The sequence below is a fragment of the Acomys russatus genome, chromosome 1, assembly GCF_903995435.1.
Source record: "Acomys russatus chromosome 1, mAcoRus1.1, whole genome shotgun sequence".
Taxonomy (NCBI): Eukaryota; Metazoa; Chordata; class Mammalia; order Rodentia; family Muridae; genus Acomys; species Acomys russatus.
In genome coordinates, this window is record NC_067137.1 from 20,252,056 (window position 1) to 20,279,026 (window position 26,971).

Sequence of the window (26,971 nt, forward strand, 5' to 3'; positions counted from 1 at the left end):
GAGTCTCATTCCTATGATAATTTATTGTGTATGTGAAAATAGTCCAAGATTTAAAATAATTTGAAAATGTTCTGGTATCAAAGATTTCAGGTCTATATTCACTCTGTATTCATAGGAAGATTTGGTAACTTTGGTATCCTGGACCTGTAAAACTTAGGGTGGGATTTCCAGGTGTAACCAGTTGCCTCTATGCTTTCATCCCTCCCAGGAGACTGCTGGTTCCTGGCAGCACTGGGCTCCCTGACCCAGAACCCTCAGTGTCTGCAGAAGATCCTGATGGACCAAAGCTATGATTCACACCAGTATGCTGGGATTTTCCGGTTTCGGGTATGTGCACCACAAATGCATTTCTCCTAAGGTGGGAAACTCTTCCTGAGTCATGAATAGTCTAATGGTCTGGGGGCCTGAGATGAAAGCAACATCTGTATTTTAGTTACACTTCTTCCTCCAAAACATGGTTCTGATTTTTTTTTTATGGCCCTGGTTTTCTGTTTATGGTATAGAGAAGATGAGAGCTGAGATATCCGCATGGAAATTGAAATGGTAGAGAGGGGATGTAGAGCAGTCTTTTGGGCATATGCTGAGGGGTATATAACAATTGGTGGAAGAGCCACTGACCTAGCAAACCCTAAGGTGATGACCATGAGCACTTGCCTCTTATTCCTGTACCAAGCCATGACAGTCACGACAGGAGTTAGAAAAACGGCAGCATCTAGGAGGATAAGTTCCACTTCATTATTCATTCTTTTCTCAAATACTTTGGTAATCCTTGCATATTTCTCTTCCATGGGAATTTTAAAATAATTTTGTCTAATTAAACAGAAAAGCCACAGTGATGTAGAATGGAACAGCATGTAATTTATGTATTAATTTGGAAAAATTACATTTTTATTGTTTTAATTATTCCTTTCCAGAAACACAGTATATCTTTTTATTTATTCAGAACTGATTTTTATGCCTGCCCATAAAATGTTACAGTTATGCTTTCATATTGGTGAATTTTTCATATTTCTTCTTGGTAAATTTGTTCTCAAATATTTCATAACTGTATAGCCAGTGTGAACTTCCTTTGGCTTTTGTCCCCCACTTTCAAAGTAGATGTTGCTGGAAAAAGAGTAAAACAGCCACCTATTCCATAGTGAGCTTTCTGGACACCTCACCAAATTCTCTCTCTAGTTCTCTCTCTCTCTCTCTCTCTCTCTCTCTCTCTCTCTCTCTCTCTCTCTCTCTCTCTCTCTCCTCTCTCCTCCCCCCCCCCCCCCCCCGTGATTGAATCTAGACTACTTTAGTTACCTAAGAATATGATCTTGAAGCAGGTAGAGTTGTTTCTTCTCCTTTAATGTCCATAGTCATTTTCTTGCTCTTTTGCCTTGCCACAGCCATTGAATCAGAGTGGCAAGAGTCAAACTCTTACCTCCTATGGTTTGTAGTCAGGGCTATCCTGATGCCATCAGTTCCAGTTTGCTAAGAGTTTCATTAGGATTTGGATGCTTGTGTCATGTCTGAAGTTATTTTATGTATTGTGTTATTTTTAATCATGTTTGAGTTATACTATCTTTGTAAAGTCAACTATTACACCTTTGGATATTTGAAATAATTTGAGTAATGTTTGCTAATCAAACATTCAGCAAAGTTGACCAAAAAAGAAAAGTATAATAGACAACAGTTAAATCATCTCACTTCATCTCTTTTTAAAATAGGACTTAAAAAAAAAAAACTCTTCTTTTGTATTCTGAAGCTATTAATTGGTTTGCATACTTGTTTCTCTTGGAGTTATTTCTTTTTAATTTATTTTTGAGATGATATAATTACAACATTCCTTCCTTCCCTTTCCTCCCTTCAAACTCTCCCATATATCCCTCCTTGGTCACTAACAAACTCATGGCCTCACTTTTCATTCAATATACATATGTATATATATGTATATATATATATATACACACACACACACACACACACACACACATACATAACCTGCTCCATCTATTTAATGTTGCTTACTTGTACAAGAACTACCTTTCAGCGTACCCGAAGGCACTGTGCAAACTTCCGAAGGAGGGAGGCAACCAACAGTCCTACCCAGCTCTGATGCCTATAACAATGACCGGCATGGCACAGTAACCCTAAGGGTGCAGTAATGGCATGCATACCTTGGTGGTAACCACCAACTCTCTGATTGGACTTAAACTTTCTCAACAAGAGAGTAACCACAGATGATGCTGGAAACCTAGCTAGCTAATCAGTGCTAGTTAAGTCATTTATCTTGGAGCAGAAACTGCAACCAATGGTGATTGAATCAGCACAATTCCTAACAGCAATCTGAAGAGTTGTCCTTATACCCACAGGTGACTAGAGTTACTTATTAATATTTATGCTTCACCCCTCCCCAAAAAAAAACTGTTTCCCAGTACAAAGTCTTAAAGCCCTCCTGGGATTCTCTGATGGTTCATCTACTATGTTGTTATGTGTGGGCCAGCAAGATGTTTCAGCAGGCAAGGGCCAACCGAGCCTGATGCTTGTGTTCAACACCCAGAACCTACAAGGTAGAAGGATAAAAAGACGTCCAGCATAGTCCTCCGACCTCCACATGTCTTCAAGCACAACTACACACTCTCTCAAGTCTTTGTTTGCCCTTCAATTATCAGTGTCACTTTCACTGATATGGGCATGGTTTTTTTTTTTTTTTTTTTTTTTTTTGCAAGAAACATTCAATACTCATTGCTTGACAGCCTCTCCCGCCCTCGTTCCTTTTTTCCTTGAGGTTTTGTTCTATTTCAGTTCGCCAGAGAGAAGTAGTCAGTCCCTTGCATAATTTCCTCAAGCTGCATGGGAATTGATCTGATCTCAGTGAGAGAATCTTGCTTTGATCAGATTATCCTGTCACATTTCTTTTCCTCAAAATTCCCACTGTCCCCTCATCTTGTAATTTCCGTTGCTGTAGAAAAGTCTAGTGTTAGTAGACTTTACGTGTAGTATGTGCTGTCAAAGCACAGGTCTCTAACTAGATGTCTCTCCCAGGAGTTCAGAAATTTCTCTAGAATACATTTGGATGTGTATAATTTTACAAATACTCTTAGGAGATGGAGAGATGGCTCAGCAGTTGACAGCACATACTGATCTTACAAAGGACCTGAGTTCAGTTCCTACCATCCACCTTGAATGGCTTCAACCATCCATATTACTCCAGCTGGGAAACTGATGCCATCTTCTGGTCTCTCTGGACATCTGCACTCACACATATATACACAGATATATATATATATATATATCTCACATATATATATAATTAAAATTTAAATATAAACTAAATGAAATAGTCTTGGGCAAGGGATATGGCTCATTCAGGGCAGTAGGCACACACAGACATACATAGAGACACATACATGCACATATACAGAAACACATAAATGTACAATCCACATATACTCTTTCTTGAAGGTAAGTGAGACATTTGGCCTCAAAGACACCTCCTTCCATTGCTAGCTTTCCTTCCATCATTGCTGTTCCTTATTTTTATTCAGTTGCCCACTTCCCAAAATCTAACTGGCAATACTAGATCTTCTGACAGGCTCGATAGTGACCCTGGTACTGATCGTGATCCAAAGACCATACCAGGGGCACTGTAGGCCATCCAGAAATGAGCGTAGGCTCACCATAGGACCACAAGCATTGCTGGCCCATGCCTTTGGTGGTTAGGCTAGCCAGAGACCCAGCCTGACACACTCTGCCTTTCTATGTAACAAAGAAAGTCAATTGCCCCAGGATCTCTGCTTGATAAGATGACTCTGACTCTGTATTCATCCTAAGTCCAATAAGTTGTATTCTGTCCTCAGGACCCACACGGTGAAAGGAGAAAGCTGACTCCTACAAGTTGTCCTCTGACCTTCAACCACATGCTGTGGCACACATACACACATACGCACGCACGCACGTACGTACACACTCACACATGCACAAGCAAACACATGTAGTAAAATTTCTCCAGTATCAGCTGCACTACTGATGTCTGCAGGTCTCTTCCTGTCACTGTGAACTTGGACTCCACTTTTAGAAACACACAGTACCTAGGCATCTCAGACACTTTGCCCAGAAAAATTCATATTTCCCTGTTGGCCAGATGATATTGGGGAAATGGCATCTGCATGGCTTTTAAAGGATTTAAGCACTGTCCATATGTCTGTCTTCTTCCCTCAGGAAACATAGGGCATTGCTGCACTCCTAACCTTCAATCAGTTTACTTTTTTGTCTTTGTAGTATATTATTTATGCATATGTATCAATACAACAGCAGCAGCAATCTTATCTGGTGTTCTCCTTGCATAGAGAAAGCATATTCGATCAGTCTTTACTAGTGAGGAAAGAATGATGTGAGTGATTTCTAAGACAGAGCTGGCCATAATAGTTCCCTTGTCCAAGGGCCTTCTGGGCGCTAAACAAAATAGCCATGCAATTCTATAAATCATAGTCCCTCAAACCACACTGTCTGTCTCATAGTTGCATCTGATTCCTGGCTTAGCCTCTTAGGTAATCCTTTCATCTTACCATCATTTGCCAAAGGGGAAACCGAGTCAAGGTAAAGTCAGTGCTTTGCCTCAGTAGCTTTTATTAGGTAATAAGAGGTAAAACCAAAATTCAGACACAGTTCTCTCAACTGGACATTATCCACTCTGTGTTTACCTACCTCACTGCAAAGTTTGAATGGCCTTCGTGTCTAGCCTCTGGAAACTGCAGTTAATTTCCTTGCCGGCTCTCAATAGCATCCCTATTTCTTGAACTTTACTGCCTACACAGCTTACTGGTTGCTCTGAGAGGAACATTCATCCAGTTGGACCAGAGCCAGCTGTAGTTCCCTAGCTTGTTAATGGCCACAAACACATCTTTTTCTTGTTTCCACTGACATCTCAGTCTCTGTTTCTACCTCTGCTCTGATAGTGTGTCCTCCGGTGGGTGCAACGACCCTCAGACATGACATCTAGCTGCAGAAAGGGTGGTGTGAGTGAGTGTGATCTCACATCTGCCCCCTTTAGCAAAGTTCACCCGGAGGAAACTTACCTTCCTCCAGCTCAGCCCTAAACTCGAAGTCCTGATGCTCCACCCAGCCCAGTGGAAACCAACAAAGAGACGTAGAAGGCTGCCTTTGTAGTGACTGTTCCTCATTTGCTGATGTCCCCGGGTGAACCATTTACAGTTGAATACTAAAGATGAAAGCAGTCTGCTTTGGAGAGGAACATCTGGTTCATTTGTGCTCTTAGCAGTAAGAGCGCCAGGGCAGTTTCATTTCTCTATTATAACAGCAAGGCCAGTGTGACATGAGGACAGAAGAGGCCAGAGTCAGGCTGTCACTGCTCAGTCCTCCTGAGCCAGCCACATCATGCTGCCCCCACCCCCGGGCCTCCGCCCACTGTGTCTTCATCATTTGAGGTGCATTTGCAATATGCCTGTCCATGCTCCCTTCCTGCAGCTTTCGGCTCCAGGTTGGCTGTGCTGCCCTGTCACAGCCCCACATCTGCCACTCTTCTTGTTATTTAACATATGCTTCCCCTGCCGCCCTGCACCTGCAAAATGGGTCTGGAGTCTCCTGTGTCTATTTGAAGCTCACAAAGGATATGTCAAAAATAAGGCTATAGTTAATTGAAAAACTGAAGTAGACCCCCACCAACACACACACACACACACACACTTTTTTCCTTCCTGGAGCTCCCTGAGCTACATGCCTTGTTTTCTTGATTTGTATCTCATTTTTGCCTTTGCCATTAGAGATGACAGGCATATGCACCTTGGGCTGGGGTTTTGCACTGGGTGGGGCTTGTTTATTGGGCCACGGAAGTCATGTGACCACACTGTTTTGGCTTAGGTCAGAAAGTTACAGAAAGTCCTTCCTTCCCTGGCTATATATACTAAGGCATATCTTTGTCTTTCTTCCAGTTCTGGCAGTGTGGACAGTGGGTGGAGGTAGTGGTTGATGACCGCTTGCCTGTCATAGGCAAGAATTTCCTCTTTGTGCATCCTCGCAGAGGCAACCAAGAGTTTTGGCCCTGCCTGATGGAGAAAGCCTATGCCAAGTAAGTGTGGGCAAGCCTCCCTGCCCAGTTTCGGTGCTGGCTCTGCTTGCCCGGTGTCTTGCCCTCACTGATGCCTCCAGCCAGCTGGCCCTGCAACTCGAAGTATCTCTTCTGAATGCAAGCAATGTCCTCGGTGTGGTGGCACACCGCTTTGATCCCAGTATTGGGAAGCTGAGGCAAGCCGATCTTTGTAGCCAGCTTGGTCTTCATAGTGAGGCCCAAGCAAAGCCAAGACCTTGTCTCAAAACAAATGACAAACAAAGTCCATTTGAGCTCTTGTCACCCTGGAAAATAATCTCTGTAAGTAATTGGCAAATGCAAGGTTTAGTCCTGGGGCTGTGAGAAGGGACCCACAGAAACATAGCAAGGTATGGGATAGACAGCTCTAGGCGCATGTAACATCACACTTTAAACTGTGACCCAGGCGCTGAGGGTCATGTGTGGCTGTTATGAGATCTTATTTGTTTGGGGGATGGTAGGACCCTTTGTTTGTGATCCACACAGAATGTTCAGGAACCACTTCTAGTCCTGACAAGCTCAATTCACATGCACCACAGCTTGTGTGCTTTCCTTGGGCTTTAAGGGTTGCGTATTCAACAGATGCCCACTGAACATTTGACCATATGCCAGGCACTGTGCTTGGAACTGCCTCAGACACTTGAGCAGTCTGGCTCAAGTGAATATGTATAAAGATATGCATGTACATATCTATCTAGAACAAGGCACTGTTCTAACGACTCTTACAGTAGCCAACAGAGGTTCAGGCTTTCCACAACCAAAAAGGCAAATGTTAAGGTAAGACAGCATCCTTCTATGCTAGGTAAGGCCATGTGGCTGCCAGCGTGTGAGGATCTAAGAAACAGCCCTGATGGGAGTTCCCTGGGACACCTTTCTAAGGGCCACTTGGCTACTCTTAGATTACTCATAGGCACATGTCACACCCAGTGAGGGCATTCCTAGAGGGGCTCTAAGAGGACAGGCATGGGAAGTTCCCAATGGCACTGTGGATACAGTGTGAAGTATCCACGCCAGGATGCACGGGTACCATACGGTGGGTGTACTCCGTGGACAGCCACACAACAGCTGGAAGCCACAGATGCAATCTATGCCTGGGCTGATCCTCAGAGAGCAGGCTCTAAATGAAAGGAGCAAGAAACACTGAACAGCAAAAACCAAGGCCACTTATGAACATGGAAATTACATCCACTGCAGTATGCACTTTACAAGCATACAGAGGAAAGAAGCGTTGTGAATTAAACATCCTGACACAGTTGTGGGTAGAGGGGGAAGGAAGGAAGGAAGGAAGGAAGGAAGGAAGGAAGGAAGGAAGGAAGGAAGGAAGGCAGGCAGGAAGGAAGGAAGGAAGGAAGAAAGAAGGAAGGAAGGAAGGAAGGACAGAAGGGGCCTAGCCCCCTGCTTGACTTTCCATCCCATCTTTGCTCACTCTATTAACTTTACCTTCCTCAGGATACTCTGCCTCCTGGCACCTACCTCATGGCAGAGCTTGGCCTCACGGCCTTGCTCTTTCCCTCTCTCTTTCAGGCTTCCGGCTGCTCCTTTGACCGTATCTCCTGCTCCTTATGAGGTTCTAGTTGCAGAGACTGACAATGCAACTTGCCAAGCTCATGTTGGGTCCCCGTTGGCCCTGTTGGCCTTCTCAACCATGGCCAAGGCTCAGTGGCCACAGAGCCCTGTAAGAAAGAGCTATGGGTGAGACAGTTTCCCCAGGACTGCATGGGCAGAGACCTAGAGAGAACAACACTTCCGAGAGGCAGGGTGAGAATCAGAGTGTCATAGCTCACAGGTGAAGGGTCACCAAGCACCCCACATTCTTGAGGAGAAAAGGAACAGAAGAAAGGATCATAGGGCTGGGAGATCCTCGTTCACACATGAGGAAGCTGAGCCTCCAAGCCATCATAAGACAATAGGTGCAAGCCGTTGAATCCCTTGGTCACTTGGCTGGGATATCTTGTAGCAGGGCTACAGCCTGACTGGCTTCACAATCTGGATGAAGATGCTTGTCCTTGTGTGCTCTCTCTCTCTCTCTCTCTCTCTCTCTCTCTCTCTCTCTCTCTCTCTCTCTCTCTCTCTCTCTCTCTCTCTCTCTGTGTGTGTATGTGTGTGTGTGTCTGCAATTGTGAAAAACTAAAGTTGTTTCTCCCATCTATTGCTGGGAAGAGCTGTGCATTCACACTGGAGAAAGGATCCAGATACCAGCCAGGGCTGTTGAACCAGAGCAGGCGTTCCGGAAGGTTAATTCACTTCTAAGCTACTTACACAAACATTGCCATTATCTCCCCAGGATTGATCCCACCCTTATCACTTCTGGGCCTCATCCCTTTTCCCTTATGTAAAAAGAGGTAACCTGGTGTTTTGCTGGGAGAATTAAAGAAAGCTTGAGGATGGAAATGATGACTTTGCCCCCATTTTGTTAACAGCCGACCTAAACCAGTCATTCGGCTTGAAAAGAAATGGGAGAATGGGCCTAAGGAAATCTAGCTGGGGATAAAATGTTTCAAACTATTAAAGCTATTCAAAGGCCTTGCCCCCCCCTTACCACACACCCACCCACCCAAGGAGGAAAGTTACAGGACTTAGACGCAAGGGCTGGCGTCTCACAGCCAGAGAGCTAGCAGAGGCTTCCGTGAACGGGCAGCCCTCCCTCCTGTGACAGATGAGAAAAACTTAAGGCTCAGAGAGGGCACATCACTTGCCCAAGGTCACACAGTAGTCAATACCAAGGTGGAAGCCAGAGCTCTCCCCCAGCTCTTTCTGCCAGTTTTTGATGTTGTCAGCTCTACAGAAGAAGATGGCTCTTCTGGTTTGGTGCCTGACACAGGGACCCCCACACAAACGTGGAGAGCACAGCTGCCTGCAGCAGAGGCTGCTGTCCCGGTGAGGGCATGGAAACAGCCCAGTGAGCACATAGACTCCCAACTCCCACTTATCACTGTGCTGGGAAGTCTGGAAGTAAATTAATCAGATCGGTCAAGTGTCAGGCAGAGCAATCTGTGTTTGGAGATTGAAGAGATAGGGACAAGCTGTGGCAGGCTGTGTATCAGCCACTGTGGTGTCTCTGGTTAAGAGCTGCAGCAACCCAGCCTCCTGTCAGGCCCAGATTTAGGCACTGGATTCTCCTGATCTGTCAGAGCATGGAGATAGTAATTTCCTCAAGATGATGCTGAGACAAAGGGATAAGGACAAGGCTCTCTCAGAATTCCTGGGTTCAGGTGACAAAGCCTAGTAACAACTGTGGTGAACACCTTGCTCTCCATCTGTGTGTGTGTGTGTGTGTGTGTGTGTGTGTGTGTGTGTGTGTGTATACATATATATATATATATGTCTCTGTCTGTGTGTCTCCATCTGCGTGAGTATGTCTGTCTCTCTCTGTGTCTCTGTTTCTCTCTATCTCTGTGTCTCTGTCTCTGTGTCTCTGTGCCTCTCTCTCTCTCTCTCTCTCTCTCTCTCTCTCTCTCTCTCTCTCTCTCTCTCTTCCTCCCTCCCTCTTTCTCCCCTGTTCCCTGTCAGCAATGGTGGCTAAGAATAGTTGCCATGTTCCTGAAGCATCAACAGGAGCCATAAGCTTGCATTGGTAAAGAAAAGACCTAACTCCTTGTCAAAATATCCAACTGCTACTGGGACTGGCTTTGCAGACATGGAGGACAGACATAGAGCAAAGGTTCTGGAAGACATGAGGAGGAGTGCTGACTGTGGCAGAATAGAAAGGGAGCCTTTGCGCTGTGTGTGGCATCTCTGTGGTGACAGCAGAATAATGTGGGTAGCAGACGTCAGATGAAGCCCAGAGCCATTGAGATGGGGTGCATCAGTGAAGAGGGTCAAAACCCCCAGTGCTTTCCTGTAGCAACCACCTCATGGGTCCTGCCTAGAGCTTGGAGGGGACCCTTGGGACAGGCAGGATGGACTGGTGCAGTGAAGCACTGAGAGACTCTGGAATGGTCCTTGTGAGCTTCGCTGTCCTCAGTAAACACATGTGACATTAAGAGTCAAGTCTTCAGGCCTAACTGGGCATAACCCTGGTCAAAGGGAACCTGAGCCATCGACTGAGCAAATACTGTGGAGATAAAGACTTTATAGCCAATCAGAGCCTGAGGTCACAGGGAGGCCAAGGAGGGATAAGATCAGAACTCCTCTTAAACAATGTGGGCAAATGTCACAAGTGTCCCTGTAGACTTGCCCTTTTGGTCTGTGGCTCCTTAGGTTTCTGTAGTAAGAGGCTTTTCTAAGCCACCCTTGGTATGTGTAACAGTGACATGGTGACTGCTTAACACATATTTACTGACATGATTTTGCTGGAATTCTATGTGGTTCCAGGAGGAGAGCGATCAAGGTAGAAAGAGGACGAGAACGGAGTGTCTGAGGGCCCCAGCGTGACACAGTCCACCCTGCTATGTCTAGAGCAAAGTCCAAGAATGAAAGGAGGACAGGTCATCCCCAAGGCCAAATACCTTGTAGTAGGCAGCAGTGAGACTCTTGTTTGATTTTATAGTAGTGGAAGAGAAGAGTCATGGCAGGGAGCAGGGCCATCACCTGTGACAGGCTCTGCATCGGCTTCCCGGGCAGAGACAGATGCACCCTGACCTGGCAGGGACAGAGGTAATGACAGCTCTTACAGCCAGGAGACTGGCCACAGACCTCTGTGTCCTGTCCTTCATGTCTTTCCTTCATGGCTATAGTTTAGAAACCCATAGTTCACCACACCGAGAGTCTGATCCTATGACCCTAGCTTTAGTGATACTAATGTGACTGTTCCAGTGACCTTTTCCCAGACATCACAGGCTTTCCCCAGCCTACTGTCCACCCTTATAGATCCATCCATCTGCTGGCTCTAGAAGCCTCTCCAGTTTGATTTTCCCTCCCTGGAATACCCCTGGCATTCTCTTTACCTGAAAGAACCTCAACTCAGAGTCGAGGACACCTAGGCTGGCATCAATCTGTCTTATGTCTCCCACGGTTATTTATCTCTTCTTGTAACAAATAGATACTCTAGGAGGTCAAAGAGCTTGATTTGTGACCATTGACAACCCCTTCTAAAGAGATTACATCCTGATGCCATGCACTGGTGTGGAGGACAGACAGATATGGAGCAGGGAGGAGACACATGGACCATTGTACCTCATGGCGCTGGCTGTGGCCAGAGGCTCTTCTCTGTGCTGCTCGCATTTTCTTACGCTGTTCAACTCAGTGAGGCATATGTAAATGCCCTGCTCTGCAAACAGGCAGAGGGACTTGAGAGAAAGCTCGGTTTACTTCCAGGTGTTGAGAGCTTGTGAAGGGAGGCAAGGATAGAACCTGCATAATGTGTGACGGGGTCCCGAAACAGGCACAGAGACGCTAAGTCAAGTCGTGCCATCGCACGGCCAGGAGATGATGAGCGGGGTTTGAACCCTGAGATTTGAAGCAAAATCAGGGGAAAAGCAAGGGTGAGACAATGAGGTCAGGTATTGCTGAGGCACAGATGCAGAAGCAGAAGGCCAAAGGCTGTGGGAGCGGGAGAAGTGTTGAAAGAACAGGTCTGAGGGAACGAAGGTACATATGCCCAGACTTGTCCCTTCCTATGTCACCTTCACCAACACCTTTCTCCCTCCTGATCTCCAGGGAGAGGCATGTCATTATAAACGAGAGCTCTGGATCAGTTTTCCCGGAGTGAGAACACAGGCTGCTCACTGCCGGGCTGAACTTGGGGTTGTTAACTGTGGGTTCTCTGAGAGTGGGGGATGAGGTCTTGTTCAACTTTGAGCATGTACCTAGGGTGGCCCTGCACCTGTCACTGATTACTGTGTTGTCAGACCAAGGAGACAGCAGCAAAGCAGATTCTCATTATCTCATCACCATAGCATCCAGTGTCTTCTAAGGGCTGGCTGGCCGGCCCTGCTCTTCCCTCCTCCTGGGGAGGCATGGACCCTGTGGATGGAGAAGTCCCTCACTTAGGGAACAGGCACATGGTTGATACACAGTCTCCTGCTCCAGGGATAACCTGGCCTCCCCCTCCTAGGTTGCTTGGCTCCTATTCCCAAATACACTATGGCTACCTTCCTGATGCCCTGGTGGACCTCACAGGAGGCGTGGTCACCATCATCAACCTGCACTCCTCCCCTTCTGATCTACTGATGGCAGTGAAGACCGCAGTCAAGGCAGGCTCAATGGTGGCCTGTGCCACCCCGAAGGGGGTGAGTAGATGGTGGGCTTCCTTGGTACCCAGCAAACTTTTCTCACCTGGGGGTGTCCATTCCGAGTTCTTAGCTAGGGAGTTTCGATCTGTATCTTCCCTCTGAGATAGGGATTCTGAACTCATAGCACAGAAGAAGAGATGAGCTCAGAGAGACTAAGTGAAGTTTCAGAGTCACACAGCTATGGGGAGCTGTGCAAAATTTAATGCAGCCGATCACCACATCCTCGCATATTGCTTCCTCCTGACCAGGAGCAGCATCTGGGCTAGGGTGAGCAGGATTGCCAAGTGTTGGAAAACGCGACCATAGCTACTAGTAGCTCAATTGTATTTTCTTTATATTTATAAAGGACCCTGACCTCACTAGTCATAGGCATAGCGGGTCTCATAGGTTGCATAGCATCTGAATTATTTGAATCTATTCTAAAACATCTGGCTCCCTGTCTGCATGACACTTCTGTACTCTTGAACAATGGCCAAGTCACACTTCTCCTTGTACAGGGATGATGGAGAGGGTGGGAGACCCTGCTGACCTGTGTTGTGCTATGCCATGCTCGTGACAAATGGTCAGTGAAGCAAACAGCCCGTGCCCTCAGAGCACTGTGAGTTTCATAGTCAGTAGGGTAGGCAGCTCCTGGGCACGAGACAGTAGCCTCCTCTTCTAACTCTTAGGAAGGGTTACACTCAGGCTCACACATATACTCACACACACACACACACATATGTGCTTTCTCACACATTCACACACACACACTAACACACACTCATATACACCCTCACACATACATACTCATACACACACTCACACACACTCACACGCACATACCCTCACAAATACACATTCACACACACTCATATATACCCTCTCATACTTATGCATACACACACACACACACATACTTCTTTGCTGTTGGGTGGTGGCTCACCAGCTCAGCTGGTATCTGAATGTATTATTTTTTCACGTATTCAAAGAACTTGGTCTGCTCTTCCCTTCTGCAGCTGACAGATGAGGCACAGGTGATGGAGAATGGACTGGTGAGCCAGCATGCCTACACAGTGACTGGAGCTGAGCAGGTGAGTCTCACCAGCTGGCCTGGCATCTGTCCCCTGAGGTTTTCTACAACGGATCCAGCATCAGATGCCTGCAGCAAGCACAGTAGCTGACAAGAATAGCTCTTTCTCTCACCCTCCCATAGCTTCCACCTCCAACAGTCGCAGTTCCTTCTCCAAAGCTATGGTACCAAGGGTTCTCCTCCCCCCTCTGCCTTTGCTGTCTGTGAAGTGATCACAGAGGTGGGACCAACTCCAAAAACAAATAGAAAGAATCATAATCCCCAATTGACACGGGGGACCACTTTACCCTGAAACTCATTTCATTTGTGACACACAGACTAAACTGATAGAGTGAAGGCCCTCTAAACTACAGGTGCTTACACAAGATAGCATTTAGTTCTCTCTCAGGTAAGCAGGTGATCCTGGGTCAGTGGGTGTCTTAGTAACAGTTCCATTGCTATGAAGAGACACCCTGGCCAAGGCAACTCTTATAAAAGAAAGCATTTAACTGGGCCTGGCTTAGTTTTAGAGGGTTCGGACATGACCATCATCATGAGAAGCAGACAGGCGTGTGCTAGAACAGTAGCTGAGCTTTACATCCTGATAGTGGGTGGGGGACTAGGTCTGGTGTAGTCTTTTGAAATGTCAAACCCCACCCCCAGTGACACACCTCCTCCAACAAGGCCACACCTCCAAATCCTTCCCAAACAGTTCCACTAATGGGGACCAATTATTCAAATATATGAACCTACACAGACCATTCTCCTTCAAACCATAATAGTGGGTGACTCTGACATCCAGAGCAGAGGATTCTACCTGTGAGTTCAAGACATATGCTATACCCTTGTCTTGTAGCTTGAGAAAAGAAAGATGCCAGAGGCCATTCTTTATTCTCCATAGTGGACAAGAATGAGAAACAACTTCTACCTCCCTACACACACAGAGCACATTAGTTTGCATTTAATCCCCGAGCCATACCAGTAACCCCCAAATGACTAGGAAATGCATTACCTGGCTGTTGCTATCTGCTCAAGTGCAAGTGGACTCCATGATTAGGCAGGAGATCTCTAGGAGAACTGACTACAAATGAGTGAATTAGTGTGTGTGTGTGTGTGTGTGTGTGTGTGTGTGTGTGTGTGTGTGTGTGTGTGTATTTCTGAAGGTCACAGAGATGGTGACCTATGAGATAGTTGCCTGGCACCTGGCCTCCCCAGTTTGCATCTGTAGTCATCAAACACCCGTGTAGTGACATTTCCTGACCTCCCAAGGGTTTCTGAAGTGTTCCCTGTCACTGTATTTCCCATTACTCTTGAGGTCAAGCATGACTTCTGTGCCATAAGAGACAGACTCTCTGCCCTACTCTCTCAACCTCCTACATGAATTGTCAACAGGGACAGTCAAGACTGTCATGACACTGGTCAGGGGTAGACACTCCATTTCCTATAACCCAACTATCTCAAATGTGGACACAGCTCAGGGTTACAAATAGATTATATCTCATGTGGCAACTGTGATCACATGGCCGTGCTGGCTGGGTTTCTATGTTGACAAGACTTTGATATTGCTTACAGACCTGGAGAAAGAGAGCTGTGATCAGTTAGTGATGTCTGCAATGAGCGTGGGATGAGCATGTGGTCTGAACAGAGCACCTGACCTGGGATAACAGGTGATCAAGACCAGGTGACCTGTACAATCCTGCCCTCCTTTTCTGAGCAGGTGTCACAGAATATCCCTTTGGGAGATGCCCTGTCATTTGGAGAAGGTGTCTCACCATTTCTGCCTCCTGCAAATGGGTGTACATGAACAGTCTAAAGGCTCTGAGAGCACCTGCAATCAGTGCTACTTGGTTTTAGTCAACCATTAATAATGAAACCACAGTTTCTGGTGTAGTGCTATTACTAGTCAATGGAGCTAGTATTCATTAAAGAAAATACATCTCTGGAGCTGCTATCCAGAGTAGATAAAACCTGGGCTACCTCTTGTCCCATGAGACCTTTGCTGAGAAGGCTGACCAAAGTCAAGAGGACAGTCAGAGAAGTGATGCCATGACCTCAGCACCCTTGGCCACCACCTACTTAGCTACCAATTGGGCAGGGTCATAAAGGACACAGGGGCTCAGGGATTCAAGTTTGTTAGATACAATCTCCCGCCCCATCGGGAGCGAGACAGCTATAACTCTGAGCCACAAGTGCTAAGATTAAACCAGCCTGTAAATGTCATATGCTTTTTAATCTGCTCATCCTCCCTCTAGGCAGGACACAGACAGGAAGATAAATGAAATTGGCATTTTTTTTTATTATGCACCTAGGTCTGATGGCAACTCCCCTGGGCCAAGGGGTGAGTGTTTATCTGCATGCCTCATTTAGCCCTGCTTTAAGTCCTCTGAATCATAAGCTAGCTCTCCTCCCTGTGCCCAGCTGAGCCCCTGACTCCACTGGGCACCAAGGGGGGAATCATTAAGCTCTGCGGCTCACCAGTTGACCACTTTTTATACCCCTGCTTCCTGGGAAGCAGCAAGTGCAGATGCCTGAGGATGGGCTTGCGGTATGTCAGAGATGATGAGAGCCTGGCTTTGTGCCAGGAGCCTCTCTGTCCTCTAGAGGAAGTGCAAACCTTCCAGTGCATCCTGGTAAGAGATGGGGCAGACCTGGAAAGAAACAACAACAACAAAAAGACCATTTTCAAGCCAAGGTTCTGGCTCTGTGCCATGCTGCTCCCTCAGAGCAGCACCTGTCCATGATCACGTGGGCCGAAGCATGGTGACTCAAGGGCACAGCCACAGCCAAGAAGTCTTTATCTATATCTAAGTCCAAAAATTTAGAACCTGACCGCAGCCAGGGTGGGAATTCTCCTCTGCCTGCCACTTGCTTACTCAGTGGTCTTGCAAAAGTTGCTTCTGCTCTGATTCTGTTTCTTCCTCTGCAAGACAAGGACTGTAGAAATAACCACCCCCGAGGACTGAGCGTAAGTTAGCTGGGGTGTCTGCACAGTCTCTCCTTGTGCGGGGATCTTCTGCTCAGTTTCTCTACCGCCTCGGCCATGGAGTTGTTGGGCAGCTCCCTCCTTCCTTAGATCTTCCATCTCCTTAACATTAGCATGGATCAATAGGCCAGCTACAACTCAATCGAGCTTCAGTCTCCCTCCCCAGGCTGAGGGCTCCTGGCTCCCAGAAGTGTGAGATGGATGCTTTACTGCTGTTTGTTCTGACACCCCCATAGCCCATGCTCAGACACAAGAGCACAGGTGATAGATACCCTGTGTGTTGGAGGTAGGTAGGGATGAAGGAGAAAGCAGGTTCAGGCTATTAGAGGCCACCTTCTCATAGACTGAGGCGTCTGCTCAGGGGTAAGCTGTGCAACAAAGGGGGCTAGCCTTGGCTATTCCAGCCCCATGGATGTCTCTGTCTTCCTCGTGTAAGACTCCTCACTCACAACAACGGCCGGCCGCACTGCAGCCCCCTGGTGGTGCTGGCAGGGTTGTAGGCTGTACCCATGGGATGGAGATGCCTTCTGGGTGATGGATTTTAGAAGAGGCAGGAGACCACAAAGCTATCTCTCCTATAACCAAATGCAGCAGCCCGTGCTACGTATCTACAGTCAAACCTGAGTTCACTCAGCTCCAGGAGACAGCACCCAATATGATGGAGCTACCCCTGCACCTGCTGGGGCTGAGCAAAACAAGGGTCATTTTCATCTTCTGCCCCCCTTTTCTTTCTCCCTCTCTCATTCCAGCCGCACACAGGCGGCAAGAGAGACATTGATTTTTTTTCTTCTTTTCATTTTTCTCCTGGCTGCAGCCAAATGAGGTCAGGAGTTAAATTAGTCCTGGGAGGTAAAAGCAGCTGCATTCATACTTCAGCTCACCGCCGAGTTCTTGCCAGAGAGCCCTGACGGTTGCTTTTTTCTGTTCTTCCTTACAGATTCAGTACCAGAGGGGCAGGGAAGAAATCATCCGCCTTTGGAACCCCTGGGGCAACACAGAGTGGACCGGGCGCTGGAGAGATGGGTATGGGGGCTGGGCTCATGGGCAGGCAGAGACTATTCACTGAGAACCTGGACAGGGTCTGGCTAGCCTACTGCAGTCCTCACTGTAGGCCTAGCCAGTTCCTCAGTGGGTATGGCTATGGGTGCACTTATACTGCCAGGATAACATTTTCCCAGGCATCTATTAGACACCTATTATGTGCATGGCACAGAATGTGCACTGGGCTAGGTAGGTGCCGTGTGGTATGTACCCAGCTGGTAAACCCTGATGCCTGTCTCCTGAAGGTCTTTGTGACCTCACGTACCCAACACTAGAGAAGAGTGTGAGAGGCAGGGTGGAAGCCCAGCTTCCCTTGGGAAAAGATATCTGGAGAATAGAGACATCTTTCCTGAAAGGGCTTCCTTGGATTCAGGTGCTGATGATGGCACAGAATCAGCATCGAGCGGGCGTCATGCCAGGTGGAGCTGAGACGATGATCCAGGAGATCTTTTTTACTGACTAGACACCTATGTTCCACCATGACACCTGACCGGGACTCGGTGTACCTATCTATGTGCCTGCCAGCTTCCTTGCTTATGGTGGGGGCTGCTCAGTAGCTAGGCCTCCAACAACCTGATGAGCAAGTCAGTCACTTCTCCCAGATGCTGGCATGGTCATTTTCAGCTGCCGTGGCCTGACCCTCTGATGCCCGACTGCGTTCTATGAACAATTAAATATCTAGTTTCCACACATGAGAGTGAACATCCAATATTTATCTTTCTTTTGTCCCCTTCATTAAGCTCTGTCCCTCCCACTCCAGTCCCCAGGGCCTTGGTGAACAACAGAGAGAAGGCCAGGAGGACAGCTATGCCTTATTTGCTTCTCTTTGGTGGCCGGCAGGGCTGGGCCTGTTGCATTCCGCTCAGGATCCGTGCAGATGCCTAAAAAGCATCGTAGCCCAGGGGCTACAGCCTCACTGCCAGCAGGGGGGTGGGAGGGGTGGGAGCCTGATCGGAAAAGGAAACGCAATGTGTCAGACAGACAGAGCGGCACCCAACGCATAGTGAAAATCAATGCGGTGTGCACTCAGTGAGCTCTGGAAGGCACATGCTGACAGGCTGCTGCTGGACCAGCTGCCTGCGCCCCAGCTGGACTCCCTGGGACAAGCTGAGGCAAGACCTCTTGATGCAGCGTGGGCCCTCAAGCTGGCGTGTGCCTGGCCTCATGGGCACTCAGCAAATAATGTGAGATGATGGTATGACAGAAGATGAGGGAGAAAGGAGGTGAAAGGAAGGAAGAGAGAGAGGGGAGGGGAGGAGAAGGAAGAGAACCATCGGGTTTGTAGAGTAAGCCTGGCTGGAACCTCTATGTTGTTCGCTGAGGAATGAACAGAAGTGACGCCGGGAAGGCACCACGCATGCGCCTACCCAGCCTGTACAACGCCTCCATTCCTGTCTTCCTTTCTCTTGCCTCTGTTCTTAAAATTATCTTTTTCTTCTTTCTTCCATCCCGGTGATTAAACACAGGGCTCCTGCATGCCTGGCAAGCCCTTAATCACTTCACTACCCCTCTCGGCACTCTTTATTATCTGTTCCAGACAGGGTCTTGTTCTATTGCTCAGGCTAGGCTGGATTCACTCGCTAGCCCAAGCTGGCCCTGAACATGCCACCCTTTTGCCTCAACCTCTGGAGTAGCCAAGATTACACACTTATGCCAATAGGATTATCCTTTACTCTTTCCAAAGTAGATTTGAGTAACCTCTGGCTTCCCCCAGTTCTCCACGCCTAGCGCCCCAAACTGCTGAATGTGGGCCCAGTGGATACATTTGATTGGCTGGTAGAAATAGAACAAGTCAGACCATTGACAACAGGTTCCCTCGGGTGAGCAGAGGTGGTAAACTCAAAATGGTTAATGTTTCCCTTGTGTCTTCCACAACCAGCGAAGGCCACAAGGGACATCAGAGCTCAGAGAAAGAGAATGTTCTATGAGTGGTATATTCAGGGAAAGCATGGCAGATGGCAATGAATGCGAGTTGTCCTTGTGGCAAGGACACTGGGTAGGGCCCCTCTCGCTAGCCAGGAAACTGCTGGGCTGCAGCAGAGGAAGAAGGGATGGTGAAAATGGTCCTGGAGCCTGGATTCATGTCCTGCAGACATGAGCATGAATGAAGCCTCTAAACACAGGCCTGGGCAGGATCCCTGTAGGATCATGTCCCTTGGCTGAGTGCAGAGGCTCAGCCCCCTCTCACCAGAACCAGCCTGGAAGGAAGCGGTGGGAACTGCATAATCACTGTCTCCATGCAGGTGGTCAATTTCTCCCCTACTCCTTAGGAATGGAGACGGATGGCGAGAGCCGGATGGTCTAATCTCAGCCATAATTGAAATTTCAGTCGCACACACTTAAAGGCAAACTTGCATGAATCAATAGCTTATTGATTTACACTACATTTATTTTCCCTTACATGCTGCAGAAAATGTAATTATCGCTTAATTATAAAATTGCCATTTTACAATAACACATTTGACTGCCTCAGCCAGCAGCCGGAAGTCTGGGTGGTGGTCTCTGCCTTTCTGTCCTGACACAGAGGTGACCCGAGCTCTTGATGCAGGCTCCTCTATGGGAAAGATCTCATTAAACTTTTGTGCCTCTGGGGCCTATAGCCTGTGGAGCTTGCTTCCACTTTGAAGGAGGAACAGCTGTTCCTTTTGCCTAGAAGGGTCTCGGTTCCCAGAACTTGCTCCTGGAACACATCATCTCTATAGTAGTAACTAAGAAAAAGAGAGAGAAATCACTGCATGGAGTATGTGCCTTGGTATCTGTTAGATGCCTGTGATAGTATCCTTGAAAGCAAGGCCACTGCTCTCTGGGCTCCTAGAGTCTAAAAAGAGAAAGAAATAAAAAACAATGGAGCACTTGCTACACAGAGCACTAAATCTATGGGAGCGCAAAGGAAGGGCTGTCTGTCTATATGGAGAAGGTGAGCATTAGCCAGGTGTCTCATACAGAGTATCCTTTAGCAGAAAGATGAGAGAGGTACCAGGTCAGCACCAAGAGAAGCATCATGGTGGCGTGTGTGTGTGTGTGTGTGTGTGTGTGTGTGTGTGTGTGTGTGTGTGTGTTACAGGGGGGAGCTCTCTTTAAGGAAATGAAGATATTCATGATTGCTGGAATGGGAAGCTCAAAGGTGGGGGTGGGGCAGGAGCAGTTCAGTTCAACCTGGAGAGGTTTTCTTACCCTGGGAATAATTGGATGCGACCAACATGCTTTAAGCAGGGAAGTAACATGCTCAAGCTCCTGTTTTGGAGTGCGCATCTTGGTGGCAGTGTGGAGGATGGGGAGGAAAGTGGGCAGAACTATGTTGGGGGAAAAACCACATATCTGTGGGGGAGGAGAGGGTGGGCTGAACTAAGGAGACAGAAGGAAGTGTGGGACCAGGGCATCTGTGAGGGTCGCCTAGGAGGTAGAGTCAGTAAGTGAATGCTATTTGGTGACTGTCAACAGGTAGATGGCAAAAAAAGGTCTTGTGTTCAAGCTTGGAAATAGGAGGAAGCCAAAGATGAAGATAGTTGAAGATACTAGGTAGTTTTTATTAGTGTACATTAATTATACAAATCATCACATCTTTATACATGTAAGAGATGCATTTCAATCATTTCCCCACTTTATACCTTCGCATGCCCTCCCTCCTTTTTCCATTGTTAATTTATCAGATCAGCCTAGGCACCTATGAACATATATACATATACATATATACATACATTTCTTTACATATATATGAGTGATTGTATGTGATATATATGACTTTTATTCATCCTTAAAGAAGAGCAAAATTATGCTCTTAGCAGGAAAATTGGGCAGAACTTGAGTATATCATATTGAGTAGAGAAAGCCAGATCCTGAAGGAAAGATGGGATTGATGCGTAATATCTAGATTGTAACAAAAGCGGACAGGTGATTTGAGGTCACGGTGGACGTCTTGTTGTGTTGTGGAGATCTCATGGTCTTTCTCTCCACATTCAGGTCCCAGGAGTGGGAGCAAACCCACGACCCACGGAAAAGCCAGCTGTATGAGAACAAGGAGGATGGCGAGTTTTGGTATTTACCCTTCTTTAAAAATGTCTGAAGTATTTCTTCCCCAAGCCCTCCATCATAGTTGTTTCCCTTAAACTTCCATAAGGATGGAAATTAGTATTGCAAAGACCCTCTTCAAGGGAACCTCCATTCTTCACCAAGGCACAAAAGCTTTGAGTGACAGGTGTCATGTCCCCTGTTCTTGCTGTGAAGGATAGCTTGGAGAGGAGACTCTAGGCTCTCCTGGACATTTTGATGGTAAGGGGCACTTGCTCATTTTGATGGTAAGGGGCACTTGCTCATTTTGATGGTAAGGGGCACTTGCTCATTTTGATGGTAAGGGGTTTGAGTTTGGAGGCACAATTGTCACCCCATCTCCCATCATGTTAGGACTCAGCAGCTCCAGTTTGCTTTGGCAAAACTCTCCAAAAGAATAACTGCAAGTGAATCTACCAGCCCGGCCCGGGGTGGGGTGTCACTGTCCTCAGTGACCCGAAAACACATGCTGTGCCTGACGTGCACATCTTAGAGAAGATGGGCATTTCTCAGAGGGTCCTCTAGTTTACTTAGTGACATATTTTAGTGAGATTTAGCGTGTGAATGAAAAGGAAGAAAAACAGCAGGACAGGTCTGTAGAATAAGTGTGGCTGGGACCTCAGATGCTCCCTGGAGAAGAGGAGAAAGGAAATGGACGTAAGAAAGCATGGACACACAGGACCTGCACAGGCTCAACCAAGACAAGATTCCAGCATTGAGAAGGGCAGGTGGACACAGTGTCCCTCCCTTAACCAAGAAGCCTTTTAGAATTAATGCTAAGAAGGGGAATATTTCTTTTTTCCAATGGCAAGCCCCTGGGTGTATCGGTCATATCCCAGTGCAGGTGACCAACATAAAACAAAATTCCATTTGGGGGCATGTTTTTTGTTTTGTTTTTGTTTGTTTGTTTGTTTGTTTGTTTTTAGTTGTCTGTTTTGATTTTTCACTTTTTGTTTTATTTATCTTTTGTGTGAGAAAAAGGAAGGACATGTTGGGTCAGTAGGGCGGTGGGGAGGAGTTGGAGGAAGAATAAGAACATAGTCAAATATACTGTATGAAAAGAAATTTAAGTACCTAAAAAAGAAGAAATTTAGCATGTGTGAAAGAGTGAAAGAAAGCCTGCATCTGGGGCTGGAGAGACGGCTCAGTGGTTAAGAGTGCTGCCTGCTCTTCCAGAGGTCCTGAGTTCAATTCCCAGCAACCACATGGTGGCTCAAAACCATCTTTAATGTGATCTGATGCCCTCTTCTGAGGATAAAGCACTCATATACAATAAATAAACAAATCTTTTTTTTAAAAAGCCTGCATCTAAGGTACTCAGAATCAGAGAGACAAGTGTCAATTAGAAGGACAAATCTTCCTCAATATCTCTATTTTAATGCTAGCACAAGGCCAAGTTTTCATTGTGGTGTCTGTGTGTTTTCTTAAAGACATCAGCAATGAATTTGCAATGAGCAAAGGCTAGACTGATGACAGTGCGGAGAAGCGAGAACAGAGAACACCTGGCCTCTGTTCCCACTGCCCCAAAAGGACTCAATTGGATTAATGGTGTAGGGAAATAGTTTTGCCAGGCGACACACAATACTCAAATTTGTCTCTACCACTGTCCTCTCAAGCATGGGAGGAGAGTTTGAGGGTAGGAAGGCACGACACTGAGTGTGACAGACTTTGGTCTTTGGGTAGACCTATGGTAAATCAACACATGGGTACTTCCTCTGACTGGAGAGGCACAGTGAAGCGGTGGGAAGCTGGGGACACAGGCAGAAGTGACTTGGCTTGTGTCTGTTTCCTACAGGATGTCATGTCAAGATTTCCAAGAGAACTTCTCATGCCTGTTTATATGTAACCAGATCCCGATCACCCTGGACCACGGAGTCACACCCAATGAAAGATGGTGCCAACTGATGTTTAAGAACCAAGTGGTCTCGGGAAACACAGCAGGTGGACATTCTGCTAGGCCAGCAGCTGGCAGCCCTAGTTCTGCCCTAACTCTAACTTTTCTCTGGCCCTTGTGTCTGGTTAGATGACCAGCCTGATGAAGAAAGCAAAGGAGTTAGCTTCAAGGGGCAACTACCCTTTGTCCAGGCACAAGCACGATGGTTGCTGGCAGGGGTGAAGGGTAGGGGTGGAGATGGGGGGATGGGCAGGTTAATCACCAGTCCAGCATCCTACAAGTCCTGCCACTCAGCTCTACTCATGTCTCATGTGGAGAGCTGGCTCCCTGCTCTCCAATAAACATCCGAGACAGGAGGAAAGGCTGTAGACAGAGCAAGGGAAAGGAAGTCAAAGCCTCATTAAGCCATCGTCATTTCCACACACTAGCTTTGTGTCTGGGTCTATCACTGTTTTCCCTGTCTGCAGCTGCCCCATGTGTAGGCAGCATAAATAATAATCCATGCTTACCCCCCTTGAAGCTGCAAATCACCACCCAGACACAGGGTGAATAGTCCTGCCCTGCTCATGAGGTAGTGTTGGTAGGCACCTCCACCATGACCCCTCACTATCCATCCTGTTCCCTGTTTGTGACACTGGTGACTAAACCTGCTTCCTGACAGAGAGAGTCCAAGTGAGCTAGCACATCCTCCATTAAAGTGGCTGCAAACATATCTGTGTGAGAAAACGTGTGCTTACACCTGCCTGTCAGGAAAGGGTTCCTTGAATGACCCCAGACCTTAAGGTGGGCTCCTTTTTGATCCCCGGGCTCTTGTGATCGCTCTGCTACTCAGAGAGCCTCATCACCAAGGAGGCCAAGGGCAGACTAAATGGAACTGCTGACTCACTCTTACTTCTTCATCTCCCCAAGCAGTGCCAGCCTGACTACACCATGAAAGCCCTTTCCTTAGATGTAATACACATCAGTGAAAGAACTCGGCTTACACAGCAAGGCCACTTATAGGCACACCTTATTACAATAAAGCGAAGGAAGGAAATAATCAATTGAGTACCTGCTATATGCTGCTAAGTGCATTTTAATCACCATCTTATTCAGTACTCATAGGAAGGCCGTGACCATGATCGCCGTCCACGGCTCCCTACTCACCTTTCAGAGCTCATCAGCCATGACCCATGCCTTCTGAAGAATATCCCCTCATCTATATCCTGGCTCCCCTGCACTGCTCCATGTGCGCTCTCTTGCTCTGGCTTGTATAAGTGCTCGGGTCTAAGAGTACTGTAGATGACCACCCCCACCTATTTTCTACCGTCTTCACTGGCGCTTGGTGATGCATGTCATCCCAGGCCCTATGGTTATCGCTACTGCCAGTACAATAAGTTCACGCATACTTGGAGATTCTGTCATATTACTTATAAACAGCCCTTAGAGCTGGCCACGGTGGTGGGCTCTTGCAAACCCAGTGCTGGGGGGAGGTGATGACAGATAGAGTCCTGGGGCTTACTAGCCAGCCAGCCCAGCCTGCTGGCAAGTCCTAGGCTGGTGAGAGACCCTGTCTCACAGAACAGAATGGAACAGAACAAAACATTGGGCAGAGCATGAGGCATGAAACTTGAGGTTGGCCTCTGGCCTCTACAAACATGCATGAACATGTGCGCGCACTCAGAGTGATAGGACTGACTTCACAGTGTTCCCTTCTCTGTTTTTAAGAGGAGTCAATCAAGGCTTGGAATATAAAGAACTTGTTTCACAACTACTGCCTGTGGCTGCGTCAGGCCTGGGCCTTAGCATTCCATCCGTTGAACCCCAACCCCACAAAGTGCTGTACTGGGAGCTCTAGGGGTGCTTCTGAGCCCCAGTAATGGCTGTTTTCTCTTCCAGGGGGATGCAGGGGAGATGCTCAGTACCTCTTTGATGTTCAAGAGCCCACTGGTGGCAACAATGTCGTTGTGGCCTTTACCATCATGTCACAAGGCTTGAAGATGGAAGAGGAGATATTTCCACTGCAGTTCCAGGTGTTCAAGGTAAGCAATCTGTTTGGATCTTGTTCTTTGTAGATACTGTGTACACGCTGGGCTAGGTAGAGACACTGGCCAGACTTGAAGACTTAGTAATAAAAGCTCAAAGGCATCCATATATCCAGCTCTAAGGTTTAAAAAAAAAAAAAAAAAAAAAAAACTAAGGGGGAATTACATTTGACTATTTTTAAACATTGCTGTTCTTAATTATGTACATGTGAGGGGGGTATGTTTATGTGTAAGTACAGGTGCCCATAGAGTCTAGAGGAGGCCTGGGTCCCTCTAAAGCTCCAGTTCCAGGCAGCTGTGAGCTGCACTGTGCTGGGGTGCGAGCAGAACAAGAGCAGCATTTGTTCTCTCCCCTGAGCCGTCCCTCCATCCCTTGACCATGTTTTAATGGCCTCTCCCCCTCACCTGTGCCGCTTGTGTGGTACAGCTGTTCCAGGTATGCCCCACGTCTAATACCTGTATCTCAAAAAGCCCTCAAGTCTAAGACCAGCTTCCATAATTGTGCAGATTCTTGGGCCAGCCCCGGAGCCCCTGCGCCAGAGAATCTTACATGCAAAGTCTAACAGTCTGTATTTTTAATGAGTTCCTCAGAGGCTGCCTACTTATGTTGTTTTTGACATTCATTGGTTAAAATTCAAAGAGCTTAACACACACACACACACACACAATGTACATACTCTTAAATCCAATAGGTGAATCCTTTTTCCTCTTACATTTAGTGTTTCTACTCTAGACCAAAGCCCAGACACAGCTCAGTGGTTGTCATGTAATTCAGATGCTCATCCCAAACCAAGTTTTTTCTTCAGCGCAGACTCTCTTCTCTACCACACTCCCAACCTGCTCCCTCACTCTCCCTAATGCCAGCACACAGACACACCATGCGACAGTTAACTAAGGAACTCACTTTTAGAAAACACAATTTAAAAGAAAAAAAGTTACAAAGAAAATCTAATAGCTCTGCTCTATCTTTTCCCCCAAAATTCAACACATCCCAAGGGTAGAGTGAGTGACTCTCAGGTCATCGATCTCATAGCCTCATTGCACAAATAAAGCCATGACGTCCTGTGAGATAAATAGTCCCATCTTCTCACATGGGAGTTGACGAGATTAGTGCACAGAGACATGAAATGTCATGCCAGAGTTAATGGTGAAGCTGAGACCCGGCATCAGACACCCCTCAAGCCTGCCATCAGACACACCTGTCATAGAGCTCAGACCTCTGTTGACACACTAAGCTAGAGATGGGCTTACTGTCCCTGAACAACTTTGGTTGCTCAGAAGCAAAGCAACTTTCAAAGATGAGGTTCTCAGTCCATTTATGGCCTCTGCTCATGGAGATCTGTCCTGCTTCCAGCTGGGGCTCTTGCTGGTGACAAGGCTTCATGGATGTGGCACTGCAGAGTCACAAGCACTCATTTAGTGTCTCAAAACTATGGATATACCCACTTTTATGGATAGGAAATCCAAAGCTTAAAAAAAAAATCATCTTTCCATCATCTCATCATCTTTCCAACATCTGCGGAGTTTGATGTAGGCCAGGCCCAGGCCTTACACACTTACAACAGAAGCAAGGACCCTGGCTCTGAAAGGGGGCAGGGGGTGGCTATTAGGTTCTACTTTCCTAACATAGCTCAAGACCCTTACCTATTCCTACCTCTTTTTGCTTAATTATTCAAGAGCCA

The 26,971-nt window shown here is 47.1% G+C and overlaps 1 protein-coding gene across 1 annotated transcript in view; it reads left to right on the forward strand.

The window, feature by feature from the left end:
* Capn13 (calpain 13) overlaps positions 1-26,971 on the forward strand; it is a 66,602-nt gene that overhangs the window by 8,846 nt on the left and 30,785 nt on the right. The window contains exons 4-11 of the mRNA XM_051154518.1: positions 209-327; positions 5,925-6,061; positions 12,075-12,249; positions 13,248-13,322; positions 17,221-17,306; positions 21,285-21,359; positions 23,167-23,312; positions 25,144-25,286. Coding sequence (XP_051010475.1) covers positions 209-327; positions 5,925-6,061; positions 12,075-12,249; positions 13,248-13,322; positions 17,221-17,306; positions 21,285-21,359; positions 23,167-23,312; positions 25,144-25,286 — 956 coding nt within the window. The remainder of the gene's footprint in view (positions 1-208; positions 328-5,924; positions 6,062-12,074; positions 12,250-13,247; positions 13,323-17,220; positions 17,307-21,284; positions 21,360-23,166; positions 23,313-25,143; positions 25,287-26,971) is intronic.